Source organism: Hemitrygon akajei, chromosome 9 (genome assembly GCF_048418815.1).
Source record: "Hemitrygon akajei chromosome 9, sHemAka1.3, whole genome shotgun sequence".
Lineage (NCBI taxonomy): Eukaryota > Metazoa > Chordata > Chondrichthyes > Myliobatiformes > Dasyatidae > Hemitrygon > Hemitrygon akajei.
Genome location: NC_133132.1, coordinates 151,185,105 through 151,207,841, shown reverse-complemented (window position 1 = coordinate 151,207,841; position 22,737 = coordinate 151,185,105). Strand labels below are relative to the sequence as shown.

The window sequence follows — 22,737 nt, the reverse complement described above, 5'->3', positions numbered from 1 at the left end:
TTGTTTTTTGGTAAACAGTTGGGCAAGATCTAGGTGTTTTGATGCATTAAGGATACTGGAACTATGAAACACCTTTGAGAAAAGTAATTTTCAATTTTGCTGAATCTGGGAAACAAGATTTTAACCAACACGAGTGAATCTGCAGATGCTGGAGATAAATAAAAACACAAAATGCTGGCAGAGGAGGTACCTCCTCCCATAGATGCTGCCTGGCCTGCTGAGTTCTGCCAGCATTTTGTGTTTTTAAGATTTTAACCGTATCAGCTTCCACTTAACAATGGTGTATGTTTAATCCAGTTATCATTTTAGAACTCTTCGAGTAAAACACCCATGCTCCTTCTCTCTTGCTCTCCTTACCTCTGACATCCTCTTTCCAACCTCCCCGCCAAATATGGTCTCCTTATTAATGATGTAATCCAGCATTAATTTTAAACCATGTTAAACATAACTTAGGCACCCTTCTGCTAATGTACAGCCCTTCTGATATGATCTGATGGACTAAGTGTTTCCCTGATTCAAGATCTCTACAGCCTGCCAGAATTGGGAGTGGGGAAGAGATGTCGGCAAAGGATTGTAAGTGCTAAGTACCAAATAGCAGCCTTGCTATTTTCATTTCTTTAAATAGAATCCCACTGCTCAGAAAGAAGCCAATCAGTCCATCCTGCCTGTATGGAGTTAAGTCTGGTAGATGATGTCTCAAAGTTCTGCACCATTTCTCTCAAGAGAAGAGATAAAAGCCAACCTTTTGTAAAACAAGGAATTGGCAGTACATTGGTCGGCAAATTCTACAACTAGCTTACGCCTCTAGCCAGAACAGTTGTTACTGTAAAACGTCAGAAGGTCTTCAGCTCTGTTCAGGTCCATTTTATTTTGCTCCACATTTGTCCTACACAGAGAATCTATCAGATGCCTTTGTTGTCATCCTGAATGCAAACCCACCAATATCATTTGAGTAGATCCTTCTCACAATATTTGTATAGAATGGCTCTCCTGGTATACCTGGTGAGAAACCACAGAGGTATCTATGCAAAGCAAAGCACTGTAGGATAGAATAGAACATTATTGCTTAGAACGAACGAGATTGCAGTGCTGCTCCAGCAAAGCAAAGCAGAATTTAGGCACCCTTCTGCTAATGTACAGTCCTTCTGATATGATCTGATGGACTAAATGTTTCCCTGATTCAAGATCTCTACAGCAAAGCAGAATTTCTTAGAGCCAGAACATAGGAATCTGCTACCTTCAAGGAAGGAGTGATAAGATGAGAAGGCCCAGCAAAATACATCCATTATTCCCTCAGTTATTTATAGTGCATCAGATATTTGCTTACTTGCTATTTTGCAGAACTCCTACTTTGAATGTTGAAAGGGAAGAGTTATTGCTGGCAAGTGAAGAGTTAACCTTCTTTCAATTTCAGTTGAAATACTAATCCTGGCAGCAAACTGCTTAATTTTCATTGTGTTAAAGAGAAACTTACTATGTATTTACTTACTGTGTGCCACAGTTTTGAATAAATTACTGAGAGATTGCATCATTAATAAGGAGACCATATTTGGCATGAAGGTGGGACTAGGGAGAGAGAGAGAGAGCAAGTGGGAGAGAGGGGGGAAGAGAGAGAGAGAGCAAGTGGGAGAGAGGGGGGAAGAGAGAGAGAAGGAGGATGGCCAGTTTCCTGTCAATCGTAGAACAATTCCATGAGTAAGCTTGACAGGGTGGTGGAGCTCTTTGCAAGCCACTGCCTTGAGTTCCCCCGCCTCTGTGAAAACAGAGAAAAGATTTTCTCCAAAGCTGTGCAGATCTTTGTTCAGTGGCTTGGAGTGCTGAGGGAACATCGTGCAAGCTACAGGGTGCCATGGGCCAACTGTGCTGCTTTCAATTCTGTAAGGATAAGACTGGTAGGTGATGCAGTTCTTCATTGTATTATTATTTTTGGTTGAGTGAATGCACAGGGCAGTGGGACAAATTCAGTTGTGAGTCCTGTGAATGCTCTAGCCTGGAATTCCTGGTATGTATAATGATCGTATTTTTAAAAAATGCACAGGTAAGGATATAGAAGACAGCTGTTCCCCCCCCCCCCCCCCCCATCACAGGTGCTGAGATGGACTAGTTGCCCACTACTATAATTAAATATTAGTGTCCAGCATAGGTACTGCTGTACTGTATTTAATGAACAGCGAAGGAAAATTGATGCAGCATTGAAGCATCACTGCATTTCGTTTAGAGAGAGAGATATTTTTAGTTCTATGGTGAAAACCTGCTGTACATTTATTTTTAAAGAAAGAAAGAATATCAATACTATTTCATAACAGCCTAGGAAGTAAATGCGACAGATGCTGCTGTTTGATAAAATCCAAATATCTAGGGGTTGTAATTTTGTTCAGGTATTCGTTATCTGGAAAATCAGACCGAGATTCAGGTTGCAATGGTTGTGGTGAAAATTAGCAGGAGATAAGTTCCTGAGCGAAGCTTGTAAGCCAGTGAATGTGAGACCTTCCAGTGCAAAATGGAACAAATTACAGGAATATTACAATGCCGTATGATCAGTTTCTTCTAACTGCTTATAATACAATGCCTGTAACAGGTAATTTCTTATGCCACTGCACAACATTTGTGCCATTGGTAAAATACAAGTTTAACACCAAAATCAAAAACAGATGTGCATGTTCTGGCACAAATATTGAATAAAACAAATACGCATATAGATTGGCACCCCAGTTGTGGACTTGGTTTTAAGACTATCATTTGTTTGCAAGGATGGATTCGAATCAGTATTTCTGTAAGAGAAGGATGTAATAACCAATGAAGGATCCCTCAGATTTTCCTGGAACACTAAGTAATACTAAACTGTACTTATTCTTGAATGGTCTTTTTAAGTGCTACATGCATCTGATTTTAAAGTTACCCACTGGATGTTCAACTAGTTGTTTTTTATAAAGGCTTCCTCATATAGGAAGTTCATTTCTTTTTCAACTTAATCGATTCATAGAATTCTACACCATAGAAACGAGCCTTTTGACCCAATTAATCCATGCCCAGACTAATCTCATTTTGCTACATTTGTCCCATATCACTCCATACCTCCTCTAGCAGCTCATTTCATACGCCATGTCCACTTTATTAGGTACACCTATACACCTGCCCTGTAAATATCTAATCAGCCAATCATGTGGCAGCAACTCAGTGCATAAAGCATGGAGTTATGGTCCATAGATCAGTTCAGTTGTTGTTCAGACCAAACATTAGAACGGGAAAGAAATGTGATCCAAATGACCATGGAATGATAGTTGTTGCTAGGCAGGGTGGTTTGAGTATCTCAGAAACTGCTGATCTCCTGGGAGTTTCATGCACAATAGAGTCTAGAGTTTACAGAGAATGGTACAAAAGAGCATCCAGTGAGTAGCTGTTCTGTGGGTAAAAAAGCTTTGTTAGTGAGAGAGGTGAGAGGAGAATGGTCAGACTGGTTCAAGCTGACAGAAGGCAACAGTAACTCACATAACCATGCGTTGCAACGGTGGTGTGCAGAAGAGCTTCTCAATGCACAACACATTGAACTTTGAAGAAGAGGGGCTACAGCAGCAGAAGACCATGAGCATTCAGTCACTCAATGGCCACATGATTAGCTACAAGAAGAACATAATAAATTGGCCACTGAGTGTATACCCATTAAATCTTTCCCCTTTAAATCTTTCCCCTCTCAGTTTACATCTATGCATTACACATTTGACTGCAATAAACTAGAGAGTTATGATAACAGCCAACCCATCACACAAACCAGCCTCCCCTCCATGGGCTTTTGACTATACTTCTTGCTACATCGGTAAAGCAGCCAACATATTCAAATATCTCACCCCCTTTCCATTGGGCAAAAGTTACAAAAGCCTAAAAGCACAGACAACCAGCTGCAAGTACAGCTACTGCTCCACTGTTATAAGACTATTGAATGGTTCCTGGAATGATAAGATGGCCTCTTGATGTCACAATCAACCTCATTATGACTTTGCACCTTATTGTCAACCTGCTCTGCACTTTCTAACACTTTATTCTGCACTCTTATTGTTTTACCTTGTATGACCTCAGTGCACCTTTGCAATGAGTTAATTTGTATGGATGGTACATAAGACAAATTTTTCATTGTACCTTAGTGCATGTGGCAATAATAAACCAATTCACAAGTTTACCATTTTTGACTCTTCTACCTTAGGAAAAGGATGATCTGTGAACCCTGTCTATGGCACTCATAATCATATAATAAACAATAATGTCACTCCTCAACCTCATTGGGTTCAGAACAAACAATGAGACATTAAAAAATTTTTTTTGACTCAAAATGGTTACACAAACCTTGGGGAGTGACAAACCCCATGATTAGAAAATAAACTATAAACTGAGACAAATTCCATGTAAAGCAATGTATCCCTCACTTCATTGCAAGCGTTTCAGCTGCAAGTTTTATTCCAAGCAGTTAATAATACTTGCTGTCCTGCAGAACATGGGTAACCTAGGCAGTTACTGTCATAGGCAGTTGTGCAAAACCTTGATTTATGTATTAAAGAGTAACACACACACAAATTGCTGGAGGAACTCAGCAGTTCAGGCAGCATCTTTAGAAGTAAACAGTCAATAATTCAGGACCTGAAGAAGGGTTTTGGCCCGAAATGTTGTCTGTTTATTTCTTTCCATGGATGCTGCCTGACCTGCTGAGTTCCTCCAACATTTTGTATGTGTTACTCTAGATTTCCAGTGCCTGCAGTCTCTCTCAGGTTGAGAAAGATAAAACTTTATTGATTATTCAGTAAGGGATGAACATGGGGAACATTCACAATGGCCATAGGATTGACTTCAATGGCACAAAACTACTGTGCCATGCCAGTGGCTTTTGGGACTGGCTGGTGAAGGAAGCCATTGAAATAAAAATAGAGGAAAAGAATTTTAACAAAGACGAAGGTTTCGCTCGAAGTAAGATCTGGAATTTGATTGTAAGCGGTGGGGGTGGGGGGGGGGGGGACAGCGGAAACCTGGTCGGTTAAGGACTAACCAATCAGGAGGGATGGATGATGGGGGTATAAAATACCACTGGACTAGGCGTGCCCAGGCATCATCCCTGATGAAGATGGCATAGATTGACATCAAAACCCTGGTTAAAATTGATACCTGTGTCTGGCTGAAAGCCCAAGAAGAGTTTATTCACCACACAATGAAGTTATTTGTGTGGTGAATAAACTCAATGACATCAAAATAAGTTTTAACATAAGTTAAATGGTTTTAGTGTTTGCTAACTTTGAGTAATATATTGCTTTCTGTCTTGTGTGTAAAAGAATTTGAATACAATTGGAATGGAATGAAGTGACAGAACAAGAAATGATAAACTGTAAGATTATGACACCACAGCCACAACAGCAGACAGTGAAGGTGTAATGTTCCTTGAAACATATCACAGTGTGTCTAGCAAATAATTAATTTCTCAATTACTTCAAAAAATACCAATGGATTGGTGCATTACATTGATGTTCGAGGTTCAAGTGTTTTATCATTCCATTGTTGAACTGTAGGGCAGCTACGTGATCAGAAATTCTAACCTTTGAATAAGAAGATAAACTGAGGTGGTGTGTTCTCAGTTTAAAGTGAGTTTGAGGATATTGTGTTGCTTCAAGAATAACAAAGAGCTTTAGAAAGGAGAGAGAGCATAGCGACATGGTATCATGACTATAATCTTTCCCTCAATGTCAGCAAAGCAAACGAGGCTGGTCATTGATTTCAGAAAGGGAGAAAGTGCACATGCTCCTGTTCACGTCTGCAGTGCTGATGCTGAGAGGATTTGAGAGCTTCATTATCAATAGCCTGTCCTGGTCTACACACATTAACACCATGGCTAAGAAACCTCACTAGTGCCACTGCTACTTCAGAACGCTAAAGGAATTTGGCATGTTCCCTCTAGCCCTCACGAATTTTTACTGATGTATAACACGGAGAATCCTATCCAGACACATCAAAACCTGGTATTGCAATTACTTTGCCCACAACCACAAGATACTGCAGAGAGTTATGGACACAGCTCAGCACGTCACGGAGCCTTCTCTCCATGGACTTCTTACTGCCTAGGTAAAGCAACCAAATTATGCAATCTCCCCTTCAACCCTGAACATTGTCCTCAACCCCTGCTATTGTGGAGAAGATACAAAAATCTAAAAGAACAAGACTACCAGACTTAAGGACATTGTAGGAGCCATGTATCTATTTTCTGCCTGTCTATGTTGTAATTTGTGTTGTATGTTTATAATGGGCAGTTTGGCACATGGGTTGGAGCGTGGTAGAAGTGAAGAGTATAAGTTACGTACTCATGCTTTGTCTTAGGTCAGTTTTAGGTCAGAGCAGGTTGGGGGACTGTTTTTTTTGGTGACCTTTAACGTCTAAGTGTTAATTTCTCTAATACTCTAAGATCGTTTAAATATACTTAAGTTTGCTAAGACTGCTCACTTCATTATTTCGTTACTTTTGTTTCATTAGTTTTTTTCTCGTTACAAGATTGTTCATTTTTGCTGGTTTCTTCATAAAGGATCGAACGTACTTTCTTCAACTTAGAACTTCATTATTCTTGGATTGCGCCATACAATGTCAACCCCTCACCCGCGCTTAGTCTCTGAGGGGTTTTAGTTTATTTGCGAGTAACTGCTACAAACTATTTCTTTCTGTTATAAGACTTATGAGAACTGTTAACCTCACAATCTACTTCGGTGTGGCCTTGCTCCTTATTGTCTACATGCAGTGCACCTTCTATGTACTGTAAGAGTCTTCTGCACTGTTACTGTTTTACCTTGTACTACCTCAATGCACTGTTGTAATGAATTGAACTGTGTTAATGGTATAAAAGACAAGTTTTTCACTATGTCTCGGCACAAGACGTTAATGAACTGATTTACTAATTTTCCTGTTAACTTGAGCAACATTACTTGTAACCAAAGCCACCAAGGAAATGCTGCTCATTTATTTCATCGTTGTTTCTGAGACGCTGAGCGCAGAATGGTTATTTCAAGATTAGTTTGTGTGAATACATTTCATCTATATCAATACAATAAGGTGTGTAGCTATTTTAAATAGAATTCAGAACCTTTCTATAACGTGAGGTACGTGACATTTCCAAACTGACCTTGGAAATCTACAGAATTGCTGATCTTAATCTTCTATTTGTGATCGGTGAAGAGTCCCACCAGCTGTAAAGACTTGGAAAATCTACTTTGAAGATACTTTTAAAGGGATCTAACATTGTCATTTATAGGGACTGAACATTGCACAGAGCATTGAGTCATTACTTTAATAGATAATAAAGCATTCTTTTAATGACTGCCTTTTAGATTTTCCAAATTATCATACAATAATGTTAACTTTATTTCCATAGAATATCGTTCCTTACAAAATAGACTTTGCTAGTTCAAACTATAGCTTTAGCCTTTTGGAGAAAAAAAATGGCATACATTTGAAAGCATCTTCCATTAGTGGATTACATGATATCCGTCTAAATCAACATAGATTATTGGTTCTGCAAAATTAAATATTCCCTCTTTTCCTCTTTATAAGCATAATAGAATCACATCTCCTTGACTGTTCCCAAGAATTAATTCATTGTTTTATTTTATCTGTGCTCTTATTAAACCATTCCTTTCTATAAATAGGCAGAGCAGTCCAAGCAACAAAACTGTAAAATAAGAAAATGCATTTGGCACAGAAAGCCTGCTCTGTTAAGTAGTCTGGTGCTGTAAACAGCCTTTCTCCCAGAATATTTAAGTCCGTATGTTTTAAATTGTAATATGAAGCATAGATAGTTAGATATTTTATTGATCCCGAAGGAAGTAACAGTTCATGGTAATTTCAAGTGCACAGATATACAAATATTAGAAGAGAAGTAAGAAAGAATAAAAAATGTTACCTCAAACAGCCTAACAGGAGGGAGTCGTCACTTTCCCAGCTATAGGTTGACTCATTATAGAGCCTAATGGCCGAGGGTAAGAATGACCTCATATAGCGCTCTTTGGAGCAACACAGTTGTCTTAGTCTATTATTAAAAGTGCTCCTCTGTTCAGCCAAGGTGGCATGCAGAGGATGAGAAACATTGTCCAGGTTTGCCAGGATTTTCCACAGGGTCTTTGTTCTACCACAGCCTCCAGTGAGTCCAGTTTGACTCCTATAACAGAGCCACCCTTTCTAATCTGTTTATTGAGCCTGTTGGCATCACACATGTTGATGCCATTGTCCCAGCCCACCAGCGCATAGAAGATTGTACTAGTGACAACAGCCATATGAAGGAGAGGCCTGCATACTCCAAAGGGCCTCAGTCTCCTCAGGAAGTAGTGGCAACTCTGGCGCTTCTTGTACACAGCCTCTGTGTTGGTGCTCCACTCAAGTCAGATTTCCCCCCCAGTTCTTATAATTCTACCCTTCAATAAAACAAACATGATTTTTTTTTGTGAAAAACATTTAGAACAGTGCCATGTTCTGGACTTCTTATTTTAGAAAGGATATACTGACATTGGAAAGGATTCAAAGAAGATTCACAAAAATGATTCCAGGAATGAAAGGGTTACCGTATGAGGAATGTCTGGCAGTTCTTGGGCTGTATTCCCTGGAGTTCAGGAGAATGAGGGGGATCTCATAGAAGCATACCGGATGATAAAAGGCCTGAACAGATTAGATATGGCAAAGTTATTTCCCATGGTAGGGGAGTCCAGGACAAGGAGGCACGACTTCAGGATTGAAGGTCGTCCATTTAGAACACAGATGCGGAGAAATTACTTAAGTCAGAGGGTGGTAAATCTGTGGAATTTGTTGCCACAAGCAGCTGTGGAGGTCAAGTTGTTGGGTAAGATAGGGGAGTGGGGATGACTGGAGGAATTGGATCAGCCCATGATTGAATGGTGGAGCAGATTCAATGGACCAAATGGCCTACTTCTGCTCCCATATCTTATGGTCATATGGTCTTATGTTTTTGTGCATGATGGATTCAATTTCAGTGTATAGGAAAATTGAGGGCCTATTGCTCATCCTTATTTTTCTTATGGATCCTTTGGTCTGTGCTGTAACAATTCACCAATGAACCACTGCATGTTACTTCCAGAATTTCCTGCTTACTTAAGCCACATCCTCCAACTATCATATCTGCCCCCTGCTTCCACAGTTCAGATGTTCACTTTCATGCCATCAGTTTCAATACCTTTTTTCCCCCCTACCCTTCCAGCCCTCACTAGCAACCAAACTTTCAATCCACCAAACATCTGCCCCTCTCTCCCAGCAAACAGCCTCCCCGGAATTACAGATCGTCCACTGTATTTTACACAGCCTGGGATTGGCCACATTATTTACACATTCTGAATTGAGCAAAGGTATAAATAGAAGGCTTTATAAGAGTGTCCTGCTGAATTTCCCACTAGTGAGTCCTCGAGCAGAAGTCACAATGGACTAATGTGACTGAATAGGCAGCAGTTACTTTTCAGGCTACTCACTTCATTTAACCGTTTTTTAGGAAATGTTTTTTAAAAAGACAAAGCAAAGGGAAGTTTTATATCAGATAACTGTTGGAGCTGAGAAAAGGAGATAGGCTGGAGTGATGGTGTCAGACCAGGCTTGCAAATCCCATTTGCCGTCTACAGCTGCCTTCTTTCACATGACCTGTCAGCTTAACTGTCAGTGGGTCTTTTCGCAAGTTGCCAAGATTCACTGGCAGCCAGTCAGCCATAGTTGGCAGGAACTGAAACTCTTCCCACAGACAGCTCCGATAGATATCTGACAGCTTAGAATATTAAAAACAAGGATCGAATGTGGAAGCTTTATAAAGCACTGGTGAGGCCTCACGGAGTATTGTGAGCAGTTTTGGGCCCTTTATCTGAGTAAGAATGTGCTGTCTTTGGAGAGGTTCAAAGAAGCTTCACAAAAACGATTCTGGGATTGAAAGTCTTATGTTACGTACCCCGTAACTGGGTGTCTGACCAGCAGAGAAAGAAGAATCCGTTGGAGTCTGGTGGTACCAAACTAAAGGTGTTTATTAGTAAACTACACAATACAGTATCAAAAATGCAAATATACATATAAAACAAGTTAGCAGTAATAAATCTAAAAGTGTAGGAATAATAATAATCAATAATGAACAAGCTCTATCGATGTCTAGGGGTAAATGAATTGTCACAGGAAAGTATAGAGTTCAGTTCATAAATGCTGAGGTGGTTATGGTTGTTGTTTTGAAATTGTTGGAGAGAGAGAGAGCGAGATGCAACAGCAGCCAGACCTTTTGTGGCTTTCTTAATCTGTCATGTCATTGTGGCCATTCAGTTATGACCCCTCTGGTCTTCAGCTAGACGGTTCTTCTGTGGTGGACTTGTCACTCTGGCATGAGTGGACACACACACAAGTCCCCACCAGCCCTGCTGTAACACTGTGAGCTTTACTGACCGATCTCCTGGTTCGGTCTCCGAAGCCCCCACCTTTCTGTGGGTTCCCAACACTCAGTCAGTGTCCACTGGTGTGTCTGAAGGGTGTCTCTCCAAACCTGTCTTTTATCCCTACTAACAGGGTCTCAGCTATCCATCAACTCTGAATGACCGTGTCCATCAAATCAGGCCACTCCTGCTATCTCCTGAGGAATGTTAACGAGCAAAGTAAAGTCCTTGTAGTGGAAGGTAAATAATCCAGGAAGAGTCATAATACAGTAAATCAACAATCTCTCTCCCCCTCTTATCTGTAGCAAATGTTCTTTCCTGGGCTTTATCTCTCTCTCATGAGCAGCATAGCAACAGCAATAGTTCGTAGTTCTCAGGAGGAGGGTGGGAATGGTTAACTCTGCACCCCATTGTCCATCAGGTCTGTCCATCACTCATAACACCCCCATCCTTTTGGAAATGTTCACCAGGGTGAAAATTAACTAATAAAGCATATTACTGAATTACAGAGTTTAACAAAATACAGAAGTGGTCTTAACTACAAGAATAATACAGATACACTTTCAAATTAACATCTAGATGAACAATCAGCAATTACATTGTCACTCCCCTTTACATGTTGCATTTTAATATCAAATTAATAACCTCCTATTTTTATTTTTCATGTTAGCCAAGAATACCAAAGGGTTGTGATCAGTATAAACAATTAATGGTCTCTGTGCTGCACAGATGTAGACCTCAAAATGCTGAATTGCCAAGAAAAGTGCCAACAATTCTTCCTCCACAGTGGAGTAATTTCTCTGATGCACATTGAACTTTCGAGAGAAATACGCCACTGGGTGTTCCACTCCATCCCCTGCTTTCTGCAATAGGACTGCCCCTGCAGCCTCATCGCTTGCATCAGTCGCCAGGGAGAAAGGTTTCAAGAGATCAGGTGTTTTTAACGCAGGCTGGTGGCACAATATGGTTTTCAACTTCTCAAAAGCTTCCTGACAAGGACTTCTCCACTCAAATTTTTCTTCCTTCTGTAGGAGCTTTGTAAGCGGGAGGGCAATGTCCGCAAGGTTCTTACAAAATTTTCGATAGTACCCCACCATGCCCAAAAACCTCATCCAAGTATGTCTTCATACTCTCAGGGATACAACCTTTAAACTGCTCCATCAGTATTAACTGTAGTAGTTTATCATAATCACCAACGACCCCTTTTGAGGCGCACCAACGCTCACAATACATTTGCATCTCACGGGCAAACTCTAAATACATGTGGTTCCACGGCTTTCTCAAGTTCCGGAACTTCTGCCGGTATGCCTCTGGCACCAACTTGTAACTCCTCAATTCAGCCCTTTTTACTTCCTCGTAATCCTTAGACTCATCCATAGACAATGCCGAATACGCTTGTTGCGCCTTCCCCCTAAGTACGCTCTGTAACAGAACAGCCCATTTCCCCTTAGGCCAGTTCTGATTCACAGCCACTTTCTCAAAATGAAGGAAGAACTTATCGACATCCATCTCCTCGAATGGAGGTACCAACTGGATCTCCTGACCAATCTTGAACTCCTCATTTGGGTTTGCAACCCGGTCTCTTCCCTGCGATGCCTTTAACCTCTCCATTTCCAGCACAAACTGCCTCTCTTTCTCTCTGTCCTCCCTCTGCCTTGCAGCTTCTATCTCCTTTATCTGGAGTATCTGCAGCTCATGCTCCCTTTCCTCCTTCTCCACAGCCAACCTTAATCTTTATATCTGTATCTAAAGGTCACCCTCGACTGGTTTTTTCTCAGGGAACAGGTCCAATACATCCGACGTGAACACACCCTCGGATACGTAATGCACAGCTATTGCTCTCTGTATATCCAACTTGCTCATTGACGATTTCACCGCCAAGAGATTTAATCGTTTTGCAACGCTTACCAATTCCGCTTTCTTGGCATCCTCTAATGCCCCCGAAGTCGGGTCTTTTAAAAATTTGTCAATTTCCATCTCTACTGGTTTCCCGTCTGGTTATCCACACAACCAGATCAGATAAGGGACTTTTATCCCGATTCACTGGCCCCCCCAAATGGTAATCAAATACCAAATGAGCCCCCAATTTGTTACGTACCCCGTAACTGGGTGTCTGACCAGCAGAGAAAGAAGAATCCGTTGGAGTCTGGTGGTACCAAACTAAAGGTGTTTATTAGTAAACTACACAATACAATATCAAAAATGCAAATATACATATAAAACAAGTTAGCAGTAATAAACCTAAAAGTGAAGGAATAATAATAATCAATAATAAACAAGCTCTATCGATGTCTTAGGGGTAAATGAATTATCATAGGAAAGTATAGAGTTCAGTTCATAAATGCTGAGGTGGTTATGGTTGTTGTATTGAAATTGTTGGAGAGAGAGAGAGAGAGAGAGAGAGAGCGAGATGCAACAGCAGCCAAACCTTTTGTGGCTTTCTTAATCCATCATGTCGTTGTGGCCATTCAGTTATGACCCCTCTGGTCTTCAGCTAGACCATTCTTCTGTGGTGGACTCGTCACTCTGGCATGAGTGGACACACACAAGTCCCCACCGGCCCTGCTGTAACACTGTGAGCTTTACTGACCGATCTCCTGGTTCGGTCTCCGAAGCCCCCACCTTTCTGTGGGTTCCCAACACTCAGTCAGTGTCCACTGGTGTGTCTGAAGGGTGTCTCTCCAGACCTGTCTTTTATCCCCACTCACGGGGTCTCAGCTATCCATCAACTCTGAATGACCGTGTCCATCAAATCAGGCCACTCCTGCTATCTCCTGAGGAATGTTAATGAGCAAAGTAAAGTCCTTGTAGTGGAAGGTAAATAATCCAGGAAGAGTCAAATACAGTAAATCAACAGTCTCTCTCCTCCTCTTATCTGTAGCAAATGTTCTTTCCTGGGCTTTATCTCTCTCTCTCTCATGAGCAGCATAACAACAGCAATAGTTCGTAGTTCTCGGGGGTGGGGGGGGAATGGTTAACTCTGCACCCCATTGTCCATCAGGTCTGTCCATCACTCATAACACATCATATGAGAAGTGTTTGATGGCTGTGGGCCAGTACTTGCTGGAGTTTAAAGAATGAGGAGGGATCTCTTTGAAACCTATCAAAATGTTGAAAGGCCTAGATAGAGCGGATGTGGAGAAGATGTTTCTTATAGTGGGAGAGTCTAGGACCAGAGGGTACTACCTCAGAATAGTCCATAAGACCATAAGATATAGGAGCATTGAGTCTGCTCTGCCATTCAATCATGGGCTGATCCAATTCTTCCAGTCATCCCCACTCCCCTGCTTTCACCACATGCCCTTTAATGCCCTGGCTAATCAAGAACCTATCAATTTCTGCCTTAAATACACCCAGGGACTTGGCCTCCACAACCACTCGTGGCAACAAATTCCACAGATTTACCACCCTCTGACTAAAGAAATCTCTCCACATCTCTGTTCTAAAAGGATGTCCTTCAATCCTGAAGTCGTGCCCTCTTGTCTTAGAGTCCCCTACCATGGGAAATACCTTTTGCCCTATCTAATCTGTTCAGGGCTTTTAACATTCGGAATGTTTCTCTGCGAATATCCCTCATTCTCCTGAACACCAGGGAATACAGCCCAAGAGCTGCCAGACATTTCTCATTTCTGGAATCTTTCTCATGTATCATTCTCGGAACCCTTTCCAATGTCAGTATATCCTTTCTAAAATAAGGAGCCCAAAATTGCACACAATACTCCAAGTGTTGTCTCACGAGTGCCTTATAGAGCCTCAACATCACACCCCTGCTCTTCTATTCTATACCTCTAGAAATGAATGCCAACATTGCATTCACCTTCTTCACCACCAACTCAACCTGGAGTTAACCTTTAGGGTATCTTGCACAAGGACACCTAAGTCCCTTTGCATCTCTGCATTTTGAATTCTCTTCTCATCTAAATAATAGTCTGCCTGTTTATTTCTTCCACCAAAGTGCATGACCATGCACTTTCCAACATTATTTCATTTGCCACTTCTTTTCCCATTCCTCTAAACTATCTAAGTCTCTCTGCAGGTTCTCTGTTTCCTCAACACTACCTGTTCCTCCACCTATCTTTGTATTTATAAACAGCTGTTAAAGATTTAAATAATTCAAATATTGAAAAATCAATGGAAATAAATTATTTGAATAACACATTCAATTTTATTATTTTACTTTATTTTAGTAATAATAGTTAATAAAATGAACGTAACTACTGACTTACCTTACAATTTCAGTGTAGCTGTTGAATCCTTTCAAATGAATGGAGCCTTGCCAAATGCAAAATCTAAGGGGTCAGATATGAAGTGGATTTTGGACGCTATGGAACATAACCCTATATACTTAAGCACTGCAATATACAAGTGTGGAACGTGTTGTGTCTAACAGCGAGTTCTCCAGAGCCCTTCCAAGACACACTAACTGATGGTACCAATTTGAAAATTAGTTAATGATCTTTAAAAGTCAGGAGGGAGAACTCATGCTGATCAGTTTTCAGGAGATTAAGTCAAAGGAATACGTGATATGGTCTTCTCATAATGTACATCTTAAAGTCTTTTATTGGGTAAGGACAGAATTGAGGTGGAACTGAATAATGATAGAAAACATAAGAGGAAGGTTAGATTTTTATGGGGTGTTAACTGCAAGGAGATAGCAAGCCAAATGTACAAATTCCAGAAACCATAGGCATTCTTGTTAAAGCATAGATAAATATCTTACTGCTTCGTAAATTCAAACCAGCTTTATCCAGCTGAGACAACACACAAAGTGCTGCCTGACCAGCTGAGTTCCAACCAGCAATTTCCGTGTGTTGCTCTGGATCTTCAGCATCTGCAAACTTTCTCCTGTTTGTGTTTTTCCACTGAGGTTGGGTAAGGCTAGAACTAGAGGTCATGGGTTAAGAGTGAAAGGTGAAATGCTTAAGGGGAACTCGAGAGGGAACTTCTTCACTCAGAGGGTGGTGAGATTACAAACAAGCTGCCAGCAGAAGTCGTGGACATGGGTTTGATTTTAGCATTTAAGAGAAGTTTGGATAAGAGGAGTATGGAGGGCTATGGGCTAGGTGCAGTTCCATGCGACTAGGTAGAATAATAGTTTGGCATGGACTAGATGGGCCAAGTGGCCTGTATTTGTTGTTTTAGTGCTATATGACTCTGTTGATCTTCCATGATGGACCAGTAATGTAGGCAAGTGTTAATCAGATGCTGCATATGAAGTTTATTGCTGAGTAGAGAAGACATGGAGGTGAAGTAAAGATGTAACCAGCCACGTCCCCTACTAGCACACACCATTGAGGGGGTTAAGATTTTTCTGAGCATCACAAATTACATTGGACATATAGTGTACTGGATTTCTCCTTTGCAGGGAGTTCAGAAGATTGACAACACAAATGCAGAAATATTCCAGCTAAAACCAAAGGAAGCTAATTGTCGCAATACACACAAAATGCTGGAGGAACTCAGCAGGCCAGGCAGCATCTATGGAAAAGAGTGCAGTGGACTGTTTACTCTTTTCCATAGATGTTGCCTGGCCTTCTGAGTACCTCCAACATTTTGTGCGTGTTGCTTGGATTTCCAGCATCTGCAGATTTTCTCTTGTTTGTGAAGGTAATTGTAGTTCTGTTAACAATGAGCAATAGGATGATTCAGAAGTTAATTCTGCATATGAGATAGTGGAGTTATAGCACTGAATTAGGAAGTAAGGAATATGTACAGTACCTTTAAGCTAATTCTGGGACAGAGAGATAGAATGAAGGTTATTGATAGAGGATTTTAATGTAGATTACTTATAAAATGGACTGATAATTCTATTGTGCTTTATGTTCTCTTATTCTCATCTACCAGTTTTCTGATTCCGGAAACAGGCATGTGACATATTTGCATGTTTCCATTTCTTCTTTGTGACAAAGCTTTTTTGGTGATTTAAAGAAATACATGTTCCTCTGCTGCCAAGAATAATCAGGATACAGTTTCTCCGTGATTTGACTTTAATTTTGTCAGCGAATTCATGTCTATTTTTAATCCTTTTTTGTAAAAATTTAAGCATTTTTCTTTTGACTGTTACCCTGCTCTAACAATAATATCTGACACAAAATAGACCTCTTTCAGCTTTCTAAGAGAAAAGAAAATATCCAAGTGGAAAAAAAAATTAGTATTGCCCTGGTGATAATCTAGTTTGTGGTTTTGAGATTGGGGGATTGATGACAGGAAAAGATTTTGAAATAGATACAAAGACATCATATCATTATAGTTATTCCAAAGAATTATAGTGAAATAAATTAAAATGTCGACATCATTTGATATTGTAAAGCAGGCACATTGAAAAATAAGATTTCCATCCTAAATAGTTTGATACGATAGAATTCATTAATGCCAGTCAGACACACACTGACACTTTTCACTCCTTTTTATAGACTTTTCATTATTGAGTGAGCAAATTGGTTAGAAATCATTTTAGCAGTTTTCTCTTCTGCTTTCAAAAACAGACCAGGAGATGTTATTGTGTGAGCGGAGACACGGAGTTTCAACAGACTATAACCATGTATCACACCCATCACATCCATTTCTGTTTTTATTCAGATTCCACCGTTGTTTTTGTATGCAGTAGAACAATGTTAACACCCAGAACTGATTGAGTAAAAAGTAAAAATTTCAATTATTTCAAAGCTGAATCCAGCTCATTCATCAATATTTAAAAGTTTTAGAAAGGCTGCATGCCCAAGACCTTAACTATATTCTAGTTTAGTGTTGGCTGGCCAAGTTTCCAATGTCCCAGGAAACCCAGAACCTGACGGAAGGCACAGATGCTCAGATGAAAGGTAAATGCTTATTGAGTATTTTTGTTCTAGCCTAAGAGAAACCATAACCTGCATGCTCCTTGCTAGTCACTCCAGCAATAAAGCATCCCACAGCATTGTAATCCATTGGCATCCATGTCTGCTCCCTTCCCAATATGTAATTTCCAGCTTGCACTTTTCCCTCTGGCCCTTTCCCACTGTCCTCCATTTTACGAATCTCCTCCTCCTTGCTTTCGCTCTCCAAGTGCTTCTTCCTTCCCCAATCTCTAGGCACATCCATTGATATCTCCATTGAATCTTCTAATCCTTTCATTTCCCTTTCCCTACTCCTAATCCTTATCCTTATCACTGTCCTCTTCTGATCCACTGTCTCTTTGGATCTCATTATCCTTCCCCCACCGCCTACGATTGAAAGTTGTCCTTTCAATCCAGTAAACAATAACCAGGAAAAACATTCCAAAATATTAACTGCATCTTGCTGTTAGATTCAGCAGTACCTAATGAATTTGAAATTCTCAGCCTCTAAATTAATACTTCCTCATCTCTCACTGTTTCCTCTGAATTCCACCAGCATATATCATATCCATGTATTTAAATGGAAAACGTACATTATACCAAAGATAGCTGAATTTTTATAAGAAGAAAACACCTGTGTGATTTTCTGCTGTCAGCCTATAACAAGATGATATCACTTGCAGCATCCATAAATTAAATCTGGGATTTTCTTGGTCTTGTAGGGTGTAACCTGGAATGCCATGGTAGCATTACAGTTAGCCAGATGCTATTACAGCTCAGAGTGTTAGAGTTCAGAGTTTAATTCCGGCTCCATCAGTAAAGACTTTCTACGTCCTCCCCATTAACGTGTGGGTTTCCTCCCACAGTCCAACGAAGTACGGATTAGTAGATTGATTGGTCCTTCGAAATTGTCCTGCGATTAGGCTAGGGGTTAAATAGGTGGGTTGCTGGGCAGTGCAAGTTCATTGGGCTAGACTGGTCTGTTCTGCGCTCTATCTCTAAGTAAATGAATAAGTAAATAAATTACAAATTTATGCTCATGATTTGGAATTTTCATTCAGTAGTCAGTGGATCTGCAGGTTTTAATTCCAGTGAATAAAAAATATTGCACTTGCTGCTAATTTCCTTGACTCAACTTCCGTGATGTACTCCAGGCTAGAAAGTACTCTACATGGCACCTTTACCATTGGGAGAATTATACACTTGTGCTCCATGAACTCAGAATCAAAATCAAAATCAGGTTTATTATCACTGGCATATATTGTGAAACTTGTTAACTTAGCAGCAGCAGTTCAATGCAATACATAATATAGAAGAGGAGGAAGCAAAAACAGTAATAAACAAACAAATAAATAAATAGGAAAATCAATTACAGTATAACTATGTTTAATAAATTAAAAATTATGCAAACCAGAAATAATATTTATTAAAAAAGTGAGGTAGTGTTCACGGTTTCGATGACCATTTAGGAATCGGATGGCAGAGGGGAAGAAGCTGTTCCTGAATCGCTGAGTATGTACCTTCAGGCTTCTGTATCTCCTGCCTGATGGTAACAGTGAGAAAAGGGCATGCCCTGGGTGCTGGAGGTCCTTAATAATGTACACTGCCTTTCTGAGACACCACTTCTTAAAGATGTCCTGGGTACTTTGTAGGCTAGTACCCAAGATGGAGCTGACTAAATTTACGACCCTCTGCAGCTTCTTTCGCTCCCGGGCAGTAGCACCACCCCCCCATTGATGCAGCCTGTCAGAATGCTCTCCACAGTACATCTATATAAGTGTTTTTGTTTACATACCAAATATCTTCAAACTCCTAATGTAGTCACTGTCTTGTGCTCTTTATAGCTGCATCAATATGTTAGGACCAGGTTAGGTCCTTGGAGATCTTGACACCCAGGAACTTGAAACTGCTCACTTTCTCTACTTCTGATCCCTCTATGAGGATTGGTACAGTGGCATGCAAAAGTTTGGGCACCCTTGGTCAAAATTTCTGTTACTGTGAATAGCTAAGCGAGTAAAAGATGACCTAATTTCCAAAAGGCATAAAGTTAAAGATGACACACTTCTTTAATATTTTAAGCAAGATTACTTTTTTGTTTCCATCTTTCACAGTTTCAAAATAACAAAAAAGGAAAAGGGCCCGAAGCAAAAGTTTGGGCACCCTGCACAGTCAGTACTTAGTAACACCCCTTTTGGCAAGTATCACAGCTTGTAAACGCTTTCTGTAGCAGGTAAGGTTCTTTCAGTTCTTGTTTGGGGGATTTTCACCCATTCTTCCTGGCAAAAGGCTTCTAGTTCTGTGAGATTCTTGGGCCATCTTGCATGCACTGCTCTTTTGAGGTCTATCCATAGATTTTCGATCATGTTTAGGTTGGGGGACTGTGAGGGTCATGGCAAAACCTTCAGCTTGCGCCTCTTGAGGTAGTCCATTGTGGATTTTGAGGTGTGTTTAGGATCATTATCCTGTTGTAGAAGCCATCCTCTTTTCATCTTCAGCTTTTTTACAGACAGTGTGATGTTTGCTTCCAGAATTTGCTGGTATTTAATTGAATGCATTCTTCCTTCTACCAGTGAAATGTTCCCCATGCCACTTCCTGCAACACAAGCCCAAAGCATGATCGATTCACCCCCGTGCTTAACAGTTGGAGAGGTGTTCTTTTCATGAAATTCTGCACCCTTTTTTTTCCCCAAACATATCTTGGCTCATTGCGGCCAAAAAGTTCTATTTTAACTTCATCAGTCCACAGGACTTGTTTCCAAAATGCATCAGGCTTGTTTAGATGTTCCTTTGCAAACTTCTGACACTGAATTTTGTGGTGAGTACGCAGGAAAGATTTTCTTCTGATGACTCTTCCATGAAGGTCATATTTGTGCAGGTGTTGCTAGACAGTAGAACAGTGCACCACCACTCCAGAGTCTGCTAAATCTTCCTGAAGGTCTTTTGCAGTCAAATGGGGGTTTTGATTTACCTTTCTAGCAATCCTACAAGCAGTTCTCTCGGAATGTTTTCATGGTCTTCTGGACCTCAACTTGACCTTCACTGTTCCTGTTAACTGCCATTTCTTAATTACATTACGAACTGAGGAAATAGCTACCTAAAAACGCTTTGCTATCTTCTTATAGCCTTTTCCTGCTTTGTGGGCATCATTTATTTTAATTTTCAGAGTGCTAGGCAACTGCTTAGAGGAGCCCATGGCTGCTGATTGTTGGGAGAAGGTTTGAGGAGTCAGGGTATTTATAAAGCTTCGAAATTTGCATCACCTGGCCTTTCCTAACAATGACTGTGAACAAGCCATAGCCCTAACAAGCTAATTAAGGTCTGAGACCTTGGTAAAAGTTATCTGAGAGCTCAAATGTCTTGGGGTGCCCAAACTTTTGCATGGTGCTCCTTTTCTTTTTTTTTCACACTAAAATTGTACAAAACAAAAATAATACACTAATCTTGCTTAAAATGTTGAAAAGAATGTTTCATCTTTAACTTGATGACTTTTGGAGATCAGTTCATCTTCTGCTCACTTAACTATTCACAGTAACAGAAACTTTGACCAGGGGTGCCCAAACTTTTGCATGCCACTGTATATGTTCCTTCATCTTACCCTTCCTGAAGTCCACAATCAGCTCTTTCATCTTATTGTATCTCACTCCTGTACACCCTCTCATCTCCATCTGAGATTCTACCAGCAATGGTTATATCATCAACATATTTATAGATGGTATTTTTGCTATGCCTAGCCACACAGTCATGGGTATAGAGAGAGTAGAGCAGTGGGCTGAGCACACACCCCTAAGATGCACCAGTGTTGATCATCTGTGAGGAGGAGATATTATCACCAATCCACACAGGTTGCGGTCTTCTGGTTAGGAAGTCGAGGATCCAGTTGCAGCGGATCCAATTGAACAGCATCCTGACATAGATCTTTGTGTTGTCCAGGTGGTCTAAGGCCATGTGAAGAGCCATTGGGATAGCGTCTTCTGTTAATCTATTGTGGCGAAAGACAAATTGCAATGGGTCCAGGTCCTTGCTGAGGCAGGAGTTCAGTCTAGTCATGACCAACCTCTCAAAGCATTTCATCACTGTAGATGTGAGTGCTACTAGGGGATAGTCATTAAGGCAGCTCATATTATTCTTCAGACAGTTGAGGAAGTTTGGTATGGGCCCCCAAATGCTAAGAACTTTCTACAGAGGCTCAATTGAGAGTATTCCGACTGGCTGCATCACTGCCTGGTATGGGAACTGTACCTTCCTTAATCGCAGGATTCTGCAGAGAGTGGTGCAAACAGCCCAGCGCATCTGTAGTTGTGAGCTTCCATGATTCAGGACATTTACAAGGACAGGTGTGTAAAAAGGGCCCGTAGAATCATTGGGGTCCCAAGTCACCACAAATACAAGAGGTCCAGGAATGACTACTGGAAAGCCAATTCACATAGGAAGTGGCAAATCTGGACTAAATTGGATCACAAAAGACTGTGGCAGGACTTGAATGCTATCACCTTCTACAAAGTAAACTAAGCAACATACATGACAACAAGATTTAGTTCCCAGATGAGCTCAGTGCCTTTTATGCTCACTTTGACTGCTAAAGTATGGAGGCACCTTCATGAAATCCCACAGCCCCCAACAGCCCTGTTATTTCAGTCTCTGAGGTTGGCATGAGAGCATATTTAGGAGGTTGAACCCATGGCAAGCATCTGGCGCAGATGGGGTATCTGGCCGAATACTGAAGACCTGTGCTCTGAACTGGTTGGAGTATTCTCTGATACCTTTAAGCTCTCACTTCAGCAGTATGTGGTACCCAGTGGCTTCAAACAGGCTTCATTCATACCCAAGAGGAACATGGTTACTGTCATCCAGTAATACCTATATCCACTGTGATGAGATCTTGTTGATGAAACATATCAACTGCTGCCTAAGGAGTGGCTTGAGTCCACTCCATTTTGCCTACCGTCACAACAGGTCAACTGGAGATACCATTTCATTGCCTGTTCACTCAATCCTAGAACATCAGACAGTGAAGGTGCATACATCAGGATGCCCATCATTGATTGCAGCTCAACTTTCAACACTGTCATCCCCTCAAAGCTAATCAATTAGCTCTCAAACCTAGGTCTCAATACCTCCTTGTGGAACTGGATCTTTAATTCCTCACTTGCAGACCCCAGTCAGTTTGGATTGACAACAACATCTCCTTCACAATCGCTATCAACACATGCGCTACAACGCTGTTTACTTAGTCCCCTGCTCTACTCATTTTACACTTTTGACTGTGAGGCTAAGCACAACTTAAATGCCATATTTAAGTTTGCTGATGACACCACTGTCATTGGCTGAATCAAAGATGGTGACAAATCAGCCAGAGCTGATTATTGACTACAGGAGGAGGAAACCAACCAGAGATTCATGAGCCAGTCCTTATCAGGGGATCAGAGGTGGACAGAGTCAGCAACTTTAAATTCCTCGGTGTTATCATTTCTGAGAATTCGTCCTTGGTCCCACGTGTAAATGCCATT

General features: G+C 40.8%; 1 protein-coding gene across 4 annotated transcripts in view; it reads left to right on the top strand.

The window, feature by feature from the left end:
* LOC140733653 (uncharacterized) overlaps window positions 1–22,737 on the top strand; it is a 167,316-nt gene that overhangs the window by 132,466 nt on the left and 12,113 nt on the right. Inside the window, exon 8 of one of the 4 annotated variants that reach the window (XM_073057270.1) lies at window positions 19,342–19,402. The exons of the other annotated variants lie outside the window; for them this stretch is intronic. Within the exon in view, the coding sequence (XP_072913371.1) occupies window positions 19,342–19,352 (11 nt within the window). The 3' untranslated portion in view covers window positions 19,353–19,402. Of the gene's footprint in view, window positions 1–19,341; window positions 19,403–22,737 lie in introns of those variants that run through there. 4 annotated transcript variants of the gene reach the window in all.